General features: G+C 36.6%; 1 protein-coding gene across 1 annotated transcript; it reads right to left on the bottom strand.

Moving 5' to 3' along the window:
- Positions 1 to 618: 618 nt before the first annotated feature.
- On the bottom strand, positions 619 to 15,583 carry LOC136805290 (mitochondrial fission process protein 1-like). Its single transcript, XM_067061871.1, has 5 exons — positions 15,449 to 15,583; positions 14,597 to 14,724; positions 3,174 to 3,258; positions 2,612 to 2,780; positions 619 to 1,373 (listed from the first exon to the last, which is right to left on the bottom strand). The coding sequence occupies exons 1-5, from the start codon at positions 15,522 to 15,524 to the stop codon at positions 1,238 to 1,240; spliced, it is 594 nt and encodes a 197-aa protein (XP_066917972.1). The 5' UTR covers positions 15,525 to 15,583; the 3' UTR covers positions 619 to 1,237.
- Positions 15,584 to 16,209: the final 626 nt, after the last annotated feature.

Consider the following 16,209-nt stretch of genomic DNA (forward strand, 5'->3'; position numbering starts at 1 on the left):
CATAATCACCATGGTAATTGTTTGAATACGAGGACGTAATTTATGAAAAGGTCTATTTCGACCTTATTGGGAAATTAACTTTCATTTCTTCTCCATTTGAAATTCAATGTGAAAAAAATTACTCCAAAACCATTCCACTGGATTATTTTCGACTTTGAAGAATAGAATCTCTATCCCCATTGTGATTTCGATAGAAATATTTATTCCCACTGTGGGAAAGAGTTCCACCGAAGCCCTGAGACAAAGAGAAAAACCCCAAAGCTAACTATGATTTAAACTATTAAAATGAAAAGATCTATGTCAAAAATTAGACTGGCTTGATTATTATGAATTTTTTTATAAAGTTGAATACATCTTTTTGACCGTAGTCGCGTGGTCAGGTGTGTGCCACTTTATTATTTTAATCATCACCCTAAACTCGATCCTATTCTTTTTTACATTTTTTTCTATTGTCTATAGGTGCGAAAAAAAGATTGGGACGGTTTTAGAGGGATAGAGCAGACAAAAAAATGCCCACGCGGCAATTGGCGGCTACGGCTGAAAAGGTGTATAGGACTGATTTTCGATTGTCATGTTTTAAATTTAAAAATTCCAGAAGTAGTAAAACGTAATCCATAAATTCTATTCGGTATAATTAAGTTTATCCTTCTTTCTTTGAATATATAGTAAAATATTAAATTTAATATACGTAATAAACCATTTACAATGGTACAAAAATATCATCTGAAATCTGAAATATATAAAAGCTATATCTATCTATTAAATAAAAACTGAATATGACGAAGTTATTTAGATACCGATATTGTTCAATAAGTATCTATCCTAACCCTTGGCAATTGTTGAGGGGGCTGGCATAATGAGTACTCAGTCATTTAGGGAACTTAAGAAATGCCTTCACAAAACTTCTTTACCAATCCCCACACAAGTTGACAATATTGCCAATAGCTGTTAATAGATTAATAGGTTGATAGGCTCGCATTATGATTAGCATTCTGTTGTTCTTAAACAATAGAGCCATTGTTTAGGTACATAATCGCGTAATTAAAATAAAGATATATTTTTATAGTACATGTAACCAAGGAACTTTAAGTTTCTTGATGCAACAAACTTTAAGTTTCTCTACGACTGTTATGTTTTCTCTACACACACTTAGAGTGATGTCCTGACTTACGCTCAGAAGTAGGTATGCTTGGTACTTTGTCTTTCTTCATTTGACCTACTATAACAGGTATTAAACTCATTTTTCGTGGTGGTGATACGATTCTTTATCCAACGTAATATGAAATTCTTCATTGTGTACATGTGATATTTCATGTTTAATACCCAGTCTTTTTGAAAGTTCAACTCCTTCTTCCATCAACTTGTCAACCAAACTATAATCGAAAGTTTAAAAAAAATATATTTAACTGACAGGAAATACACGCCAGTAGGGTTAAAAAAGGTTTTATATTTACATAAGTGTTCCCGTTTCATATCAGACACATATTTATATCAGGCCGCTATCTCCTATTATTATATTATGGTCGATTTCGTGCTGAATAAGCAAAAAATATGTTTTTCTTTACTTCTTTCTGACCAATCTTGCTCCACATTTGTGTCAGTTAAATGCGAAAAAGCTTGTAAAATTGAAATTGACGAGGGGTTTCATGTACCAGCCTTTATTTTCTTAAATCATGCCTAAAGTGAGCAAAAATCGAAAATTTCTTTGATCTTCCAAAGAGATATTGTATCTGATTGTATACAAACAAAGGCTTTAGAAAAAAAGTTCCATTGGTTTAAAAATATTATTTTATCCTAAATATTCAATAAATCACGGTTTTAAACGATATAATTGACATCAAACATAAATTTGTATTGGAAAAGTGTCAATTTTTATGACACCTTACTGTCAGATATGTCATTATGCTCAAGGTGTGAAAATTTAGTATTCTCTACCGAACAGAAAAAGGTTATACGAGTGAAGGTATACCATATTTCCCTAAAAGCCTGTCTGGCAGTGGGATTCGAACACAGTCCATTACAGTGCAAGTCTGTGATCGAATCCTTCACACTACCAATCGGCAGAATGTTAGTACGACACAGTAATAGCCTTATCCAGATGGTGAGTGAATGTATACCGAGTTTATCGTTCTACATCTGCAATTTGAGCTTTACTAAGCTCATTTGACGTCAATCGGTACTTCAATTACACGCTTTTTTTATAAGAATGGTGTACTTTAGACGAGGGTTAAGTATTCTTAAGAAACTGCCAAAATTGAGGGTGAAATATTCTTAACTTATTCTTACTTTTTTAGACTTGACTTTTTTAACAAACATGAGAAATGATCCATTTGAAAGTTTTGGACTTTTGAGTGAACATTTGGGTTAAAATTTCTTCCTCAAAGCTTCAATTTATCTCTAACAAAGGAAGCAGTTTTTTCTGTTAACCAAATACAAAATGACTGTATTCTTATCAAATTCTGTGAAATTCACCCTAGAGGGTATTCTTAGGGTATTTTTACGATTTGGCCAATTTTCACCCTGATATTCTTATAGAAGATATTCTTATAAAAAGAAAGCGTGCCGGATTAAAAGTTAAAAGTTAAAAGGAAAGTCAAAATGATAATCTTACCTGTCAATAGGCTTTATAATGACAGGAATTGAACCCAACCCAATAGTCGTCACTAATGCTTTCTGTGTACCATGTGAAATCATTGTACTCGAAAATTTCCTCAAAACGATAGCAGATGCCCAACATATTCGATTAATTGTAAACCCAGGGATCATAACTGACGCCAAACCTATTCCAAAGAAAGTAAGAAATTTGATTCGAGGTTATTCTTTCATCATCAGTCTCCAAAATGATCTTATGTATAAATTAAAAGCATTGTGTCTCATAGTTTTTGAAGAAAATGACTTAGGGTTGGAAAGTAGAATTTTAACTCTGATTTTTTACATGAGGCGTAAAACTTAAAGAGCTTAGGATATGAGGATCCAACAGCTATGTAGTTATTAAATTCTGCAAAACGCTGAAATACCCAGAAATGGCAACATATTCTGACAATATTTCTAGAACTCGCAGATCAAGCCATTTCCAAATGACGGGCCTACATATAGCGAATTCGCTGTTCATGATATAATTGCATGCTGGGTAAATCTTTTACCTGAATACGAATATTAGAAATATAACAAACCTTGCCATAATGCTGCTTCAATGAAAATCTCTGCTGCTTTTCGATTTGCATAGAGGTGTCCATTCTCATGGTAAAGTTCTGTGTCCTTCATATACAAGAGAAAAAAATAGTTTTATATTATCATTCTGTCGAAATATTATTTAAATTTTAGTTTGGTAAATCATTTTTTTTGTCATAAAAAGGCCTATTGTACTGAGGTATGCCTCTGTTAAGTGTTATTGAGTCCAGGACGTCACTAAACTTTCGGAGCTCTTGCAGTAGCAAAAAAATCGAATTTGCGTAAATATACTTCTATTTTTCAAAAATTGTTAAAGTGCAGTGGAGTCGTTTTTTGGCGAGGTGCTCGCTAATGTCTTATGCGAATACAAAAAAACTAGAAATCTTTTGTATACAAAATTTTTACTTTTATCTTTAAAGGTCTATCTTGTTTGCTTATTCCCTTCTTGTTCTATCTACATTTAGACTCCCTATTATTATGTTATTGGAACTTGCACTTATTCGAATAATTCGGTTATTCGAAGTGAGATGGCTTTCCCCTTGGATCTGCTGCACCCAACCCAGGTTAAAACACTGTAAAATGAACTAATGTCTAATTAGAAAAGGGGAAATAATTTCCTTCTTGCTAAAATATTTCACATACTTTGTTTCCTATAAAAAGTATCATTTTCTATTTTCTTTATAAGCACATTTATTTTGCATTAAAATATGTTTCTTAGATTTAAATATTCTTATGTCAGTGTTTTTTACACTTTTTGGCAAAAACGTGAAAACTAATTTACGTCAAAAACGGTTTTTTTCAGTCTAAAATCACGATTCTTGAGTATTTTGGGATGAAAACTTCCAATAAGTTGCGAATTATCATTTCAAATCTGTTGAAACTTTTTCCTCGAGCATTACTTGATGAGATATTCCAAAAAATTAGATTTTGTGTTTTTCTCATTTGAAATTGTTATATACAAATTTCAAAGTTCTAAATACAATTTCCTTACACCTTCATCCCTGAAATTCGAAAAGCACAAGCGAAGAGCACTTTTTTATTGCTTATTCCGTCACAAAAGTCAGTTAAAGCTAAGCATAAATTTTTAAGGTTTTATCAAATGATTTTGAATCCTATAACATCTAAACTTGGTGGAAAGTCTGCTGAGTCGTACAAGATTACCCTAGAAAGTTTTTAGAATGATATTCCAACCCTTACAGAGTCAATAAGTATTTGACATTCCATTTAACTTGGACTATATGGAAGCAAAATTATTTAACCATATTGATTATCGAACAAAGAAAGAATTTTTAGCATGAACTCATAATACATATCAAGATAAAGTTAACGAATTTTAACAATGAATAATAATGAAATAATCTAAAGGAGCTGAGAAAGATTAATATTCCAACAAGAAATATCAGAAAAACCTAACCATAGTAACCTCTTTGAGCTTCTTCGGACTATTCCCAGTTGAAAAGCTTAGAAACATAATAAGTATCATGAACTCGATTAATTGTAGAAGTAAGAAGTGGATGAAATATTCCGTTTTTAAAGGGCTACCTAGTTCTAATAATGCAAAGAAGTCGAAGTCTACCAGTCACCCAAGCAATCTAACATTTCGAATTCCAACAAAAATATATATATTTTCTGGCATTTTTCAAAAGTTTCATGGAATAAATATTCTTTGCACGCTCTAAACTACAATACTTTCGATGGAAAGTTTCTTTGTCATAATATGAAACAAGTCTGTAAAAAGGAGCACTTTTGAACGAGAAGCTCAGATTATGGATTATAACTTGACATGAACGTTAAGATGCTTCTGGGTAATTTATTTCGTATTTTTTTAACACAAGAACTAGTTAGGAATATATCAATCTTAGAAGGCTCTCTATCACAAGTAACGCTTTATCAAGTGATTATCTAACCTTCTCTTCGAAAGGATTTGATGAAAACATTCGAATGTAGCAAGTCATTTAGGATGAATCATTCCATCCGTGACATGAATGATTTTTTGTAAATTTGGAATATGTCATTCTAGAGAGCTCCAAATGAATTTATATCTTACCCTACGGATAAAGCAGGCTATCAGGTGGTGTAAAATTATTCTTTACAAAAAGATACTTCTGAAATGAGACCTTTTCTACCAAACTAATAAAAAAAGAGTACCAGGATAGGGGGTTATGCAAAAAGTGAAATATGGAATCCCGGCGGCATGCTCCATTTCCAAAAAAATGTTAACTCTTCAATTCTAGGGATGCTTGAGATTGAACAAATGCTTGCTTGAACATGATTTCTCAAATACTACCCAATAAAATTTTGAATGAAGTTAATGATTTATCCAACGAAAAAGTGAAATAACTCCTCCAGAATTGCTCTAAATGGAATAATTCTTCCTTTTATGGATTGCGAACGCTTAAAGGCTTCTGCCTGCCAAATTTTAGCCTAAAAGCTTAAAAACTCAATGAGCTATTGCCGATGGAATATTTCTTCCATTTCCCAATGGAATAAATTTATGATTAACTGCTCCAAACTTTGAAAGATCGTTACTTTTAATACAACAACGCTATATAGTTCATTTAAAAAGGAATGGAATCTTTAATCTTTTCTCTCTCCAATAGAACCACTAAATTTGATAATGAACGAAAACTTGCTCTCTAAAATTTGGTTTTAAAAAAGTGCCCAAATTTTCACGTTTTTGCCAAAAGTGTAAAAAACACTGACTTATAAAAAAGCGTTTCTCTTTTTATAATTAGTTTATAATTGGTCGGCAGTGATTTCTCACACATGCATATAAGAGTTGATTTGTGTCATTTTTCTATTCATTCTTGAGAATACTTCATAGAGACAAGATGTATGTTTTCTTGAGAGGATGCAACAAATTTAATACACTTTTTTATTTTTGTTAATACACTTTACACTTGCACACACACTCACTGACCAGTCAACACATCAGTAGTGTTTTCTTTTGGCTATTTTCACCAGCTCACACATGTGGCCAATTTGGTAAGTTTCTTTTGCCACTCCTCTTTTTGCAACCTTTTTGCATGGCCACATTTTTGTTTTTGTTTTGCTTTTTGTTCTCCCATCAGCTCACCAGTCCAGTGTTGAGGCACAGCACTGGACTTAGGTTAGGGTAGATATTTTTAGTCTATCTTTCACTTTTACTTTATACTATTACATCATATAATTTTACAATGAATTTGATAATAGTGTTTTGTCTTAAGACTTGTCTTTCTCTGAGCCATCTTTGGCTAGTACTACACTAGCCTCAGAACTTAGAAAATTTCTGTTTTGTTTTTTTGTTTTTCTAGTCCTTATGTTTGTCATTTTTTACTTTTCTAGTTTGAACCTTCTGATATCAATAAAGATAGTTGACATGCTACCGATATTTTGATTGTTCCAAACCATTCCCCGCTCGTGTGCAGTCTGACACGGCACATTCAAACAAAGTGCACTGCATGTCTGGTAGACGAAATCCTCGTATCAACTACCGTATCTTCAACAATACTGGAGAGAAGGTCCCTCAACTCACTTCAAGATCCTCAGCCGATCAACTCACTTCAAGATCCTCAGCTGATCAACTCACTTCAAGATCCTCAGCCGATCAACTCACTTCAAGATCCTCAGCGATCAACTCACTTCAAGATCCTCAGCCGATCAACTCACTTCAAGATCCTCAGCCGATCAACTCACTTCAAGATCCTTAGCTGATCAACTCACTTCAAGATCCTCAGCCGATCAACTCACTTCAAGATCCTCAGCTGATCAACTCACTTCAAGATCCTCAGTCGATCAACTCACTTCAAGATCCTCAGCCGATCAACTCACTTCAAGATCCTCAGCCGATCAACTCACTTCAAGATCCTCAACTGATCAACTCACTTCAAGATCCTCAGTCGATCAACTCACTTCAAGATCCTCAGCCGATCAACTCACTTCAAGATCCTCAGCCGATCAACTCACTTCAAGATCCTCAGCCGATCAACTCACTTCAAGATCCTCAGCTGATCAACTCACTTCAAGATCCTCAGTCGATCAACTCACTTCAAGATCCTCAGCCGATCAACTCACTTCAAGATCCTCAGCCGATCAACTCACACTTCAACCAATCATCAAATCTGTTGAGGTACATCAATTATCCTTACTATCTATTTTACAATTACTCGAAGACATCGTATCTTCCATCGATTCCACCAGAGCTGGAACGTTAAATTGCTCTTCCAAAATGACATCCGTAATGAATGATGTCATGCTCATGTCCGAGCAAGTAACCGATATCGTTGATGAAGTTCAAGTGGATGGTTGTCCAATACCACAGTTAGATGAAACGCTTGAAAGACTTGAACAATTTCGACTCAAATTACGTCAATATCGTTTGGACGTTCTCAACCAAGACGAAACCATTGACGATCCCAGTCCAGAAGATGCCAAGCTGTTATCATTCATCAACTCGACCCTTGCTACCATCAAAGAGTTTGTCTTAAACTCAAATAATTACAAACGACAACTCAATCGAAGTCAAGAAAGATCTCTCAAGTCTTCTGATGATGCAAAGTACAAACGTATCTACATGAACATTGATTCCATCACCCAAAGTATGGCCCTCGTCAAGTCCAGTTTATCACCTGATTTCGACGCAATAAGTGATGCTCAACTCATCGAGCTGAAAAATTCTTCGACATCCCTAGCAACTACAGTCATCCAAATTTCGGAGAGGTATGAACGTTTACTACAATCAGATATCAACGACACAGAACTTCTCGATAAGTTAGACGAGATAGGCAAACAGCATAAAGGACTCTGTAAATCAGAAGCCAAATACCAAGAGATGCTCAATGACTCACTCACCACAAGAGATGTCTACAAACAACGTAGTTTCGATGAGTCCAAACTCAACATACGTCTTGACAAATTCTCTGGCTACGACAGTCCGATGGATATCTATTCGTTCAAAACAGCATTCGAAAAGATTTATCATCGTACAACCCCTCATCATATGCTTCCAGACCTACTGAAAAACAATCTACTGAAAGGTGCTGCCCTGTCACTCGTCACGACCCTAGATGACATTGACGAGATGTGGTCGCGTCTGAAGTCTGCTTATGGTGACACCAAACTACTCTTATCAAAGAAATTACATTCACTCACCGAAAATGAATCGCTCAACCGCAAACAAGATTCTGACAATCTCATCAACTCTCTCAACAATCTTATCAATATTATCAAAGAATTGATGAAACTTGCCGTCGAACACAATATAGAAGAACATTTATTCTACGGTGATGGCTTGAACCAGATTTATCGCACCATTGGCACTACCAGATTGACCAGATGGCTAACCTCAATTTCCAACGAAACGTTATCCCCCAAAACAACATGGTTGAGATTCATTAAGTTTCTCGAGAAGGAACTGCAGCTCGAACAACAGAAAGTACTTATCTTCAATTCAGTGGCATCCGATTCCAAGAAAAAGCAACCTCTAAAGAATTCAGACTCAAGAGGCAATCGAGGCAATCGAAATTCATCATCAAACAGCACCTACACTTCTGGTCCACTGCCGAATCCAACATGTTCAATCTGTGACAGTCCTGACGGCAGTGATGACCACATCGCAACCAATGGACCCAACAAGATGCAACTCATCCAATATTTCACTTGCAAGAAGTTCGTCGAGATGACACCTGGACATCGATATTCATTGCTTCGCAAGAAGGACTTCTGTCACCAATGCTTGTTCCCTGGTGCTGATGTTTCATCCGGAAGACATAGAGATGGGAGATGTCAAAGCACATTCACCTGTCCACATCCATCACATGCGAAGTATCCAATCCGCAAACATGTTCTGGTCTGTGAGGAGCACAAAAACTCACAGGAAAATCAAGATGTTCTTCAACTCTTCAAAGACAGATACATGAAGAGTGCCAACCTACCAAGATTTGCAAAGGACATCAGTATCTTTCATGCTGCCTTCCCATCCAACATTTCAACACCAAAGAAGGACGAGCACAGAGGTATCTATTTACTTCAAACTATCAATGTTAACAAGAATCGTATGACCATATTTTATGACAATGGATGCAGTGATTTTATCGTCAAAAAATCAGCAATCTCACTCCTTGGTGACAATGCAACCCAAGTGTCATCAGGAACCATGCGTATTGGAGGTGTTGGTGGTACATCAACAGAAACCAACAATGGAATTTACAGCATTCACTTACCACTAGCTGATGGAAAACAAGCTTCAGTATGTGGGATCTGCATGGATGCTATTACAGAAACATTTCCACAGTACCCGTTGAGCGAAGTCATGAACGACATCAAGCAGTCACACATCGCAAGTGGCTCCTCTACAACTCTTCCAAAACCTGCACCAGTGGTTGGTGGCGACGTCCATATGATGATAGGTATGAAGTATATTCGTTATCATCCCAAGTTAATCTATCAGCTACCATCTGGTCTGGGTATCTACGAATCTGTTTTCAAGAACGCCGATGGTGGAAGGGGAGTAATCGGAGGACCCCATGAGATTTTTACAGCAATCCACCAATCCTACTTCAGTGAAGATCAAGCAATGGATTTCTTCACCGATCAATTGAAGCTCTATAAATGGGGTGTACAAATTAACCCTGATCTGAAGAGACTGTCCTTCACATCCAAACTGAAACGCTTTGACGAAGTTGAAACCACAGGAACAGAAATCACATATCGTTGTGTGAAATGTCGCAGCTGCAGGACATGCAAGGAATCAGATCATACTCATGATTTGAGCATCAGAGAGGAAGCTGAACAAGAACTCATAAACAACTCAGTATCCTTTGATAGCAAAACGAACACTGTGACTGCAACCTTACCACTGATTAAAGACCCTTCAAGATTGGCACCAAATAAAGACATTGCTTTAAAGGTTTACAACCAGCAGCTCAAAAAACTTTGCAAACCAGAGAACAAACAGGACAAGGATGACATCATCACTTCAGAGAAGAAGTTGGAGACCCTTGGTTTTGTCGCCTATGTCCAAGACCTTCCATCTTCACAACAAGAAATGCTGCGTTTAAGCAGTATCCAGAACTTCATCCCTTGGCGAGCTGTATGGAAGCCTTCATCCATCAGCACTCCATGCCGTATTGTCTTTGATGCTTCTCACCCAACAGCATCCGGACACAGTTTGAACGACATATTAGCCAAGGAAACTAACAACCTCAACAAACTACAAGATCTCATGATCCGATTTCAAATACACCCTGTAGGTATCCACAGCGATGTAAGCAAGATGTACAATACTGTCAAACTACACCAAGATCATTGGACATTGCAACGTTACATATGGAATGAAGAATTGGATCCTACCAAAATTCCGAAAGAGAAAGTTATCAAAACTTTAATCTATGGTATTAAATCAAGTGGTAACCAATCGGAATTCGCTCTCAGACGTATTGCTGAAATGAACAGCCAGGAGTACCCTGAAGTCAACCAAATCATCCAAAAAGACGTATATGTGGATGATTGCATTACTGGAACTGACACCAAAGAAGAAGCTTACAAACGTGCTGATGAGCTTCAAATTGTAACATCCAAAGGTGCTTTCAATCTGAAAGGCATCACAATTTCTGGAGAAAACCCACCATCACATTTGACTGAAGATGGCATTTCCGTTGGTGTTGGTGGAATGAAGTGGTTTTCCAAATCTGACGAATTGTCATTGTCTATTCCAGATCTCAACTTTGCGCCCAAACGTAGAGGTAAGAAAAGTTCCAATTCAACCAATTTGATTCCTGATGTTCTGACACGTCGACACTGTCTATCAAAAGTTGGAGAGATATTCGACATAACCGGAAAGATTGTCCCATTGATAGCTGCAATGAAAATTGATTTACGAGAATTAACTGATCGCCAACTCAGCTGGGATGATGCAATACCAGAGGAACTGAGACCAGTCTGGTTATCCCACTTTGAGATGATGTCCGAAATCAATCATTTGAGATTCAAACGCCTTGTGGTCCCAGAAGATGCAGTCTCACTTGACGTTGAAACCTTGGATTTTGGTGATTCCAGTCAAACAACTATCTGTGTTGGCATCTATGCTAGATTCCTTCGAAAGGATGGAACATTCTCTTGTCAATTGGTGTTTGCACGTTCACGAATGGTTCCAAAAGATTTGACACTTCCTCGTGCTGAACTAATGGCATCGCTGATCAATGCTCATACAGGAGAGATTGTTCGTCGCTCTTTCAAATCCTTCTTCAAATCATCCACAAAATTCACAGACAGCCAGATATCACTACACTGGATATCAAATGACCAGAAAACCTTGAAACAATGGGTTAGGAGCAGAGTCATCGAGATACATCGTTTCACCACCAAAGATCAATGGTACCATATCAGGTCAAAACAAATGGTTGTTGATGTTGGCACTAGAAGAGGAGCAACAATTCATGATGTCAAACCAGAATCTCCATGGATCAATGGTCAACCATGGATGCATCTACCAAAGTCTGAATTTCCGTGTTGAAGAGATCACGTTGGAACAAAGCGAACTCTCAGAAATCAAAAAGGAGTTATCCGTCAATCAATTCGAAGTCCACTTATCTACGACTGAATGGTTAGACGAATTCAAGAAACGCTACAAATTCTCAGGTTACATTATTGATCCTAATCAACATTGTTTTCAGAAGGTTATTCGAATCCTTACCTTTGTCATGAAGTTCATCAATCAAACTCGGAAATCTAAGCATTCTTCTAAGCCACCAAGTCAAGATTTGATGAAGGATGCAGAATCATATTTCTTTAGGAAAGGAACAATAGAAGTCAAACACTTCCTGAAACCACAACAATACCAGAAGATCTCCAGAGAAAAAGATGGTATTCTTGTTTACACCGGTCGAATTCTTCCCGAGCAAGAAGTATCCATCGTTGGTCAATTCACAACAGTGATGAAGGATCTCACTCGTTCGTCTTTCTGTGTGCCAATTCTGGAGAAGAACTCACCTGTGGCATTCAGCATTGTCATGGATGTGCATTGGAATCACCCAACAGTCAAACACTCTGGCATTGAGACAACTCACCGTTTTGTCTTGATGAAAGCGTACATAATCGAGGGGAGGCAGTTGGTGAAACAAGTGCGCGAGTCATGTGAGAGATGTCGATGCCTCATGAAGCGGACAGTTAACATTGCAATGGGCCCAGTATCAGTTTCAAACCTGACCATCGCACCAGCTTTCTTCCACTCCCAAATTGATCTCTCAGGACCACATATGTCATATTCCCCACAACATAAACGAACGACTGTTAAGATATGGCTTGTGGTCTTCTGTTGCTGCTCAACGTCTGCTGTTTCGATCAAATTAATGGACGATTATTCAACACCAGCTTTCATGCTTGCTTTTACGAGATTTGCATGTGATCACGGATTCCCTGCCAAACTGCTCTGTGACGAAGGTACTCAACTTGTAAAGGGGTGCAAAGACATGAGACTGGACATTCGAGATCTGAAATCTCAGCTGATGACGAACAGGAAGATCGATTTCAAGGTATGTCCTGTCCAAGGACACAACTTCCATGGCAAGGTCGAGAGGAAGATAAAGGAAATCAACCTTTCGATAGAGAAAAATGCTCACAACCATCGACTCTCGCTGATGCAGTGGGAAACCCTTGGAGCAACCATTGCTAATACGATAAATAATCTTCCATTGGCAATTGGGAACATAACAGGTGATTTTGAAGTTATGGACCTTATCACACCTAATCGTCTTCTACTTGGAAGAAACAACGAAAGATGTCCTGATGGTATTATGTTAACAAGTGAAAATCCGCCGAAAATTTTAAAGGAGAACCAGAAAATCTATGAAACCTGGTTTGAAGTTTGGTTACTCGTACACGTACCCAAGCTTATGAAGCAACAAAAGTGGTTTATCAATGACTCAATCAATGTTGGTGACGTTATCATATTTCGAAAAATCGACTCTATTATATGTCAGTCATATACGTATGGTCAGGTTGTCAGTTTGGAGCTTTCGAATGATGGTTTACCTCGAAAAGCGATCATCCAATACAGAAATGCTAACGAAAATGTCTTTCGTGAAACATCGAGAGCTGTACGTGGTTTGGTTGTAATACATAGAGCTGATGACTCTGATATAATGACTGGTCTTGGTAAGATTGCTACAAACATTGATCTTTCCACAAAGTAAATAATTCCCCTTTTGAGGGGAGTGTAAAATGAACTAATGTCTAATTAGAAAAGGGGAAATAATTTCCTTCTTGCTAAAATATTTCACATACTTTGTTTCCTATAAAAAGTATCATTTTCTATTTTCTTTATAAGCACATTTATTTTGCATTAAAATATGTTTCTTAGATTTAAATATTCTTATAAAAAAGCGTTTCTCTTTTTATAATTAGTTTATAATTGGTCTGCAGTGATTTCTCACACATGCATATAAGAGTTGATTTGTGTCATTTTTCTATTCATTCTTGAGAATACTTCATAGAGACAAGATGTATGTTTTCTTGAGAGGATGCAACAAATTTAATACACTTTTTTATTTTTGTTAATACACTTTACACTTGCACACACACTCACTGACCAGTCAACACATCAGTAGTGTTTTCTTTTGGCTATTTTCACCAGCTCACACATGTGGCCAATTTGGTAAGTTTCTTTTGCCACTCCTCTTTTTGCAACCTTTTTGCATGGCCACATTTTTGTTTTTGTTTTGCTTTTTGTTCTCCCATCAGCTCACCAGTCCAGTGTTGAGGCACAGCACTGGACTTAGGTTAGGGTAGATATTTTTAGTCTATCTTTCACTTTTACTTTATACTATTACATCATATAATTATACAATGAATTTGATAATAGTGTTTTGTCTTAAGACTTGTCTTTCTCTGAGCCATCTTTGGCTAGTACTACACTAGCCTCAGAACTTAGAAAATTTCTGTTTTGCTTTTTGTTTTTCTAGTCCTTATGTTTGTCATTTTTTACTTTTCTAGTTTGAACCTTCTGATATCAATAAAGATAGTTGACATGCTACCGATATTTTGATTGTTCCAAACCATTCCCCGCTCGTGTGCAGTCTGACACGGCACAAACACTCCCAGTTATTCAAAGCGATTTCTATTCCCCTTGGGGAATTAAAGTTCAATTGAAAATCTGGTGGAAAAACAATTTTTCAATTCGAACTCCTGGCTATTTGAAGTAAATTCTTAAAAATTATCCCCCTTGGAGCTTTGAATAACTGGAGGTCTACTGTATCTTTTTCAAAAAGACTCCCAATAAAAATAATTGAATGCCTCTGTAACTATAATAGAAGCATGTGCTTAATCCCAATTTCTACCAAGCCTTAAAAATATGAGATTTCTGCATGCTGCATTATTTATTATTTCAATTATTCTGCACTACAGTAAAATCAAAAAAAATTCAACACAATAGCAAAGAATATTTTCATACCTTTTTGACGAGATATGCTTTGCTTGTTGCATCAGATAAGCAATAGAATGAAGCTACAGCATAACTTAAACCGACAACTCTTTTTGATACAAATTGTCTAAAAGCTTCTCCAACCTCGTTGGCATAACCTGTTTGGAAAGTAAAATAAAACATTCTTGTGTTATTTCAGTTAATTTTCACTGGTCTTTAGGGGGAGTTAATACTGAAACATCCTGTTGGAAGTAAATATCTCAAATAAATTATGAATATAATTTCAGGTGCTAGCAAAATTTCAGATTCCAGGCAATTTAATTTAATTTAATTTAAACTTCTAAGAAATTTATACGCTTTTACAACATAGCTGTTACCAAGGTACCTACAAAATAGTTTATCCCGTTTGTACTGGCTGGAGTATTTTGTTATTGAATAGACCGGTTGACAGGTTGACCGCCACGTTCTCCCAAAAACTATTTTGCAGGGTTTGAGGATTTAGCAAAGTTGAAAAAAACCATCCCAGTAGAAATACGCAGAACTACGCAGAACACTTGCAAACTCCCTAATGGGGGAAAAAAATTTCAACCTGTCAATCATTTTGATTTTCTCAATATCCTTTTATTTTCATTTCTGGAACTTTTGTCTTTTATTGCATTTGCAAAAACAGGAAAAATACAAAAGTTGTTACTGCTGATTTTTCTCCTGCTTTTCCGGGACTTTAGCTAAAGTGCTTGTGTGCAGCATTAGGTACAAAGTCCAAATTAAAAAATTTGGTTTGACCAAGGGCTGTTATACCACCAACAACTAACTGCACTGCACACACAAAAAAACAAAAATTAAAAAAGATACCATCAGATCGTTATTGGAAAAACAGTATACCTAAGTATCTTATTGGAGTATCTCTGAAATAATCTATCTCATCATCTTTCTGCTTTGCTCTGGTCTGATCACTCATTTCCCTCGAACAGCTGCTAGTCTTGGTCTGATGATGACCTGGTCAAAGACAGACAGAAAAAAAGGACCAAAGTCAAGTTAGCGACACATTCAGCGACACATTCAGCGACACATTCAGCGACACTTTCGCTTTCAGCGACACTTTCAGCGACACATTCGAATTCTTTTGTATTTTTCATGCTGAAGGAGAGAATTCCTATTCTGGAAATTGGTATTCCTATCAAGCCTCATCTGTTAGCTACAAATTACACCGAAAATGAAGTTCTAAAAGCGTTTCCTCTTTTCAGAACACGTTTGGATAGATGGCGCGTTGGAAAACTCGGAATACTCATTTTGAGCATTATTGCCTGATTTGGGACAAAAACAATGGATTCCTATTCTGGAAACTTCTATTCCTATCAAGACCCATCTATTACCTACAAATTAAACCAAAAATGAAGTTCTAAAAGCGTTTCCTCTTTTCAGAACACGTTTGGATAGATGTCGCGTTGGAAAACTCGGAATACTCATTTTGAGCATTATTGCCTGATTTGGGACCAAAACAATGGATTCCTATTCTGAAAACTTCTATTCCTATCTAGACCCATCTATTGCCTACAAATTAAACCAAAAATGAAGTTCTAAAAGCGTTTCCTCTTTTCAGAACACGTTTGGATAGATGTCGCGTTGGAAAACTCGGAATACTC

The sequence above is a fragment of the Clytia hemisphaerica genome, unplaced genomic scaffold (genome assembly GCF_902728285.1).
Source record: "Clytia hemisphaerica strain Z4C2 unplaced genomic scaffold, Clytia hemisphaerica genome assembly, whole genome shotgun sequence".
NCBI lineage: Eukaryota > Metazoa > Cnidaria > Hydrozoa > Leptothecata > Clytiidae > Clytia > Clytia hemisphaerica.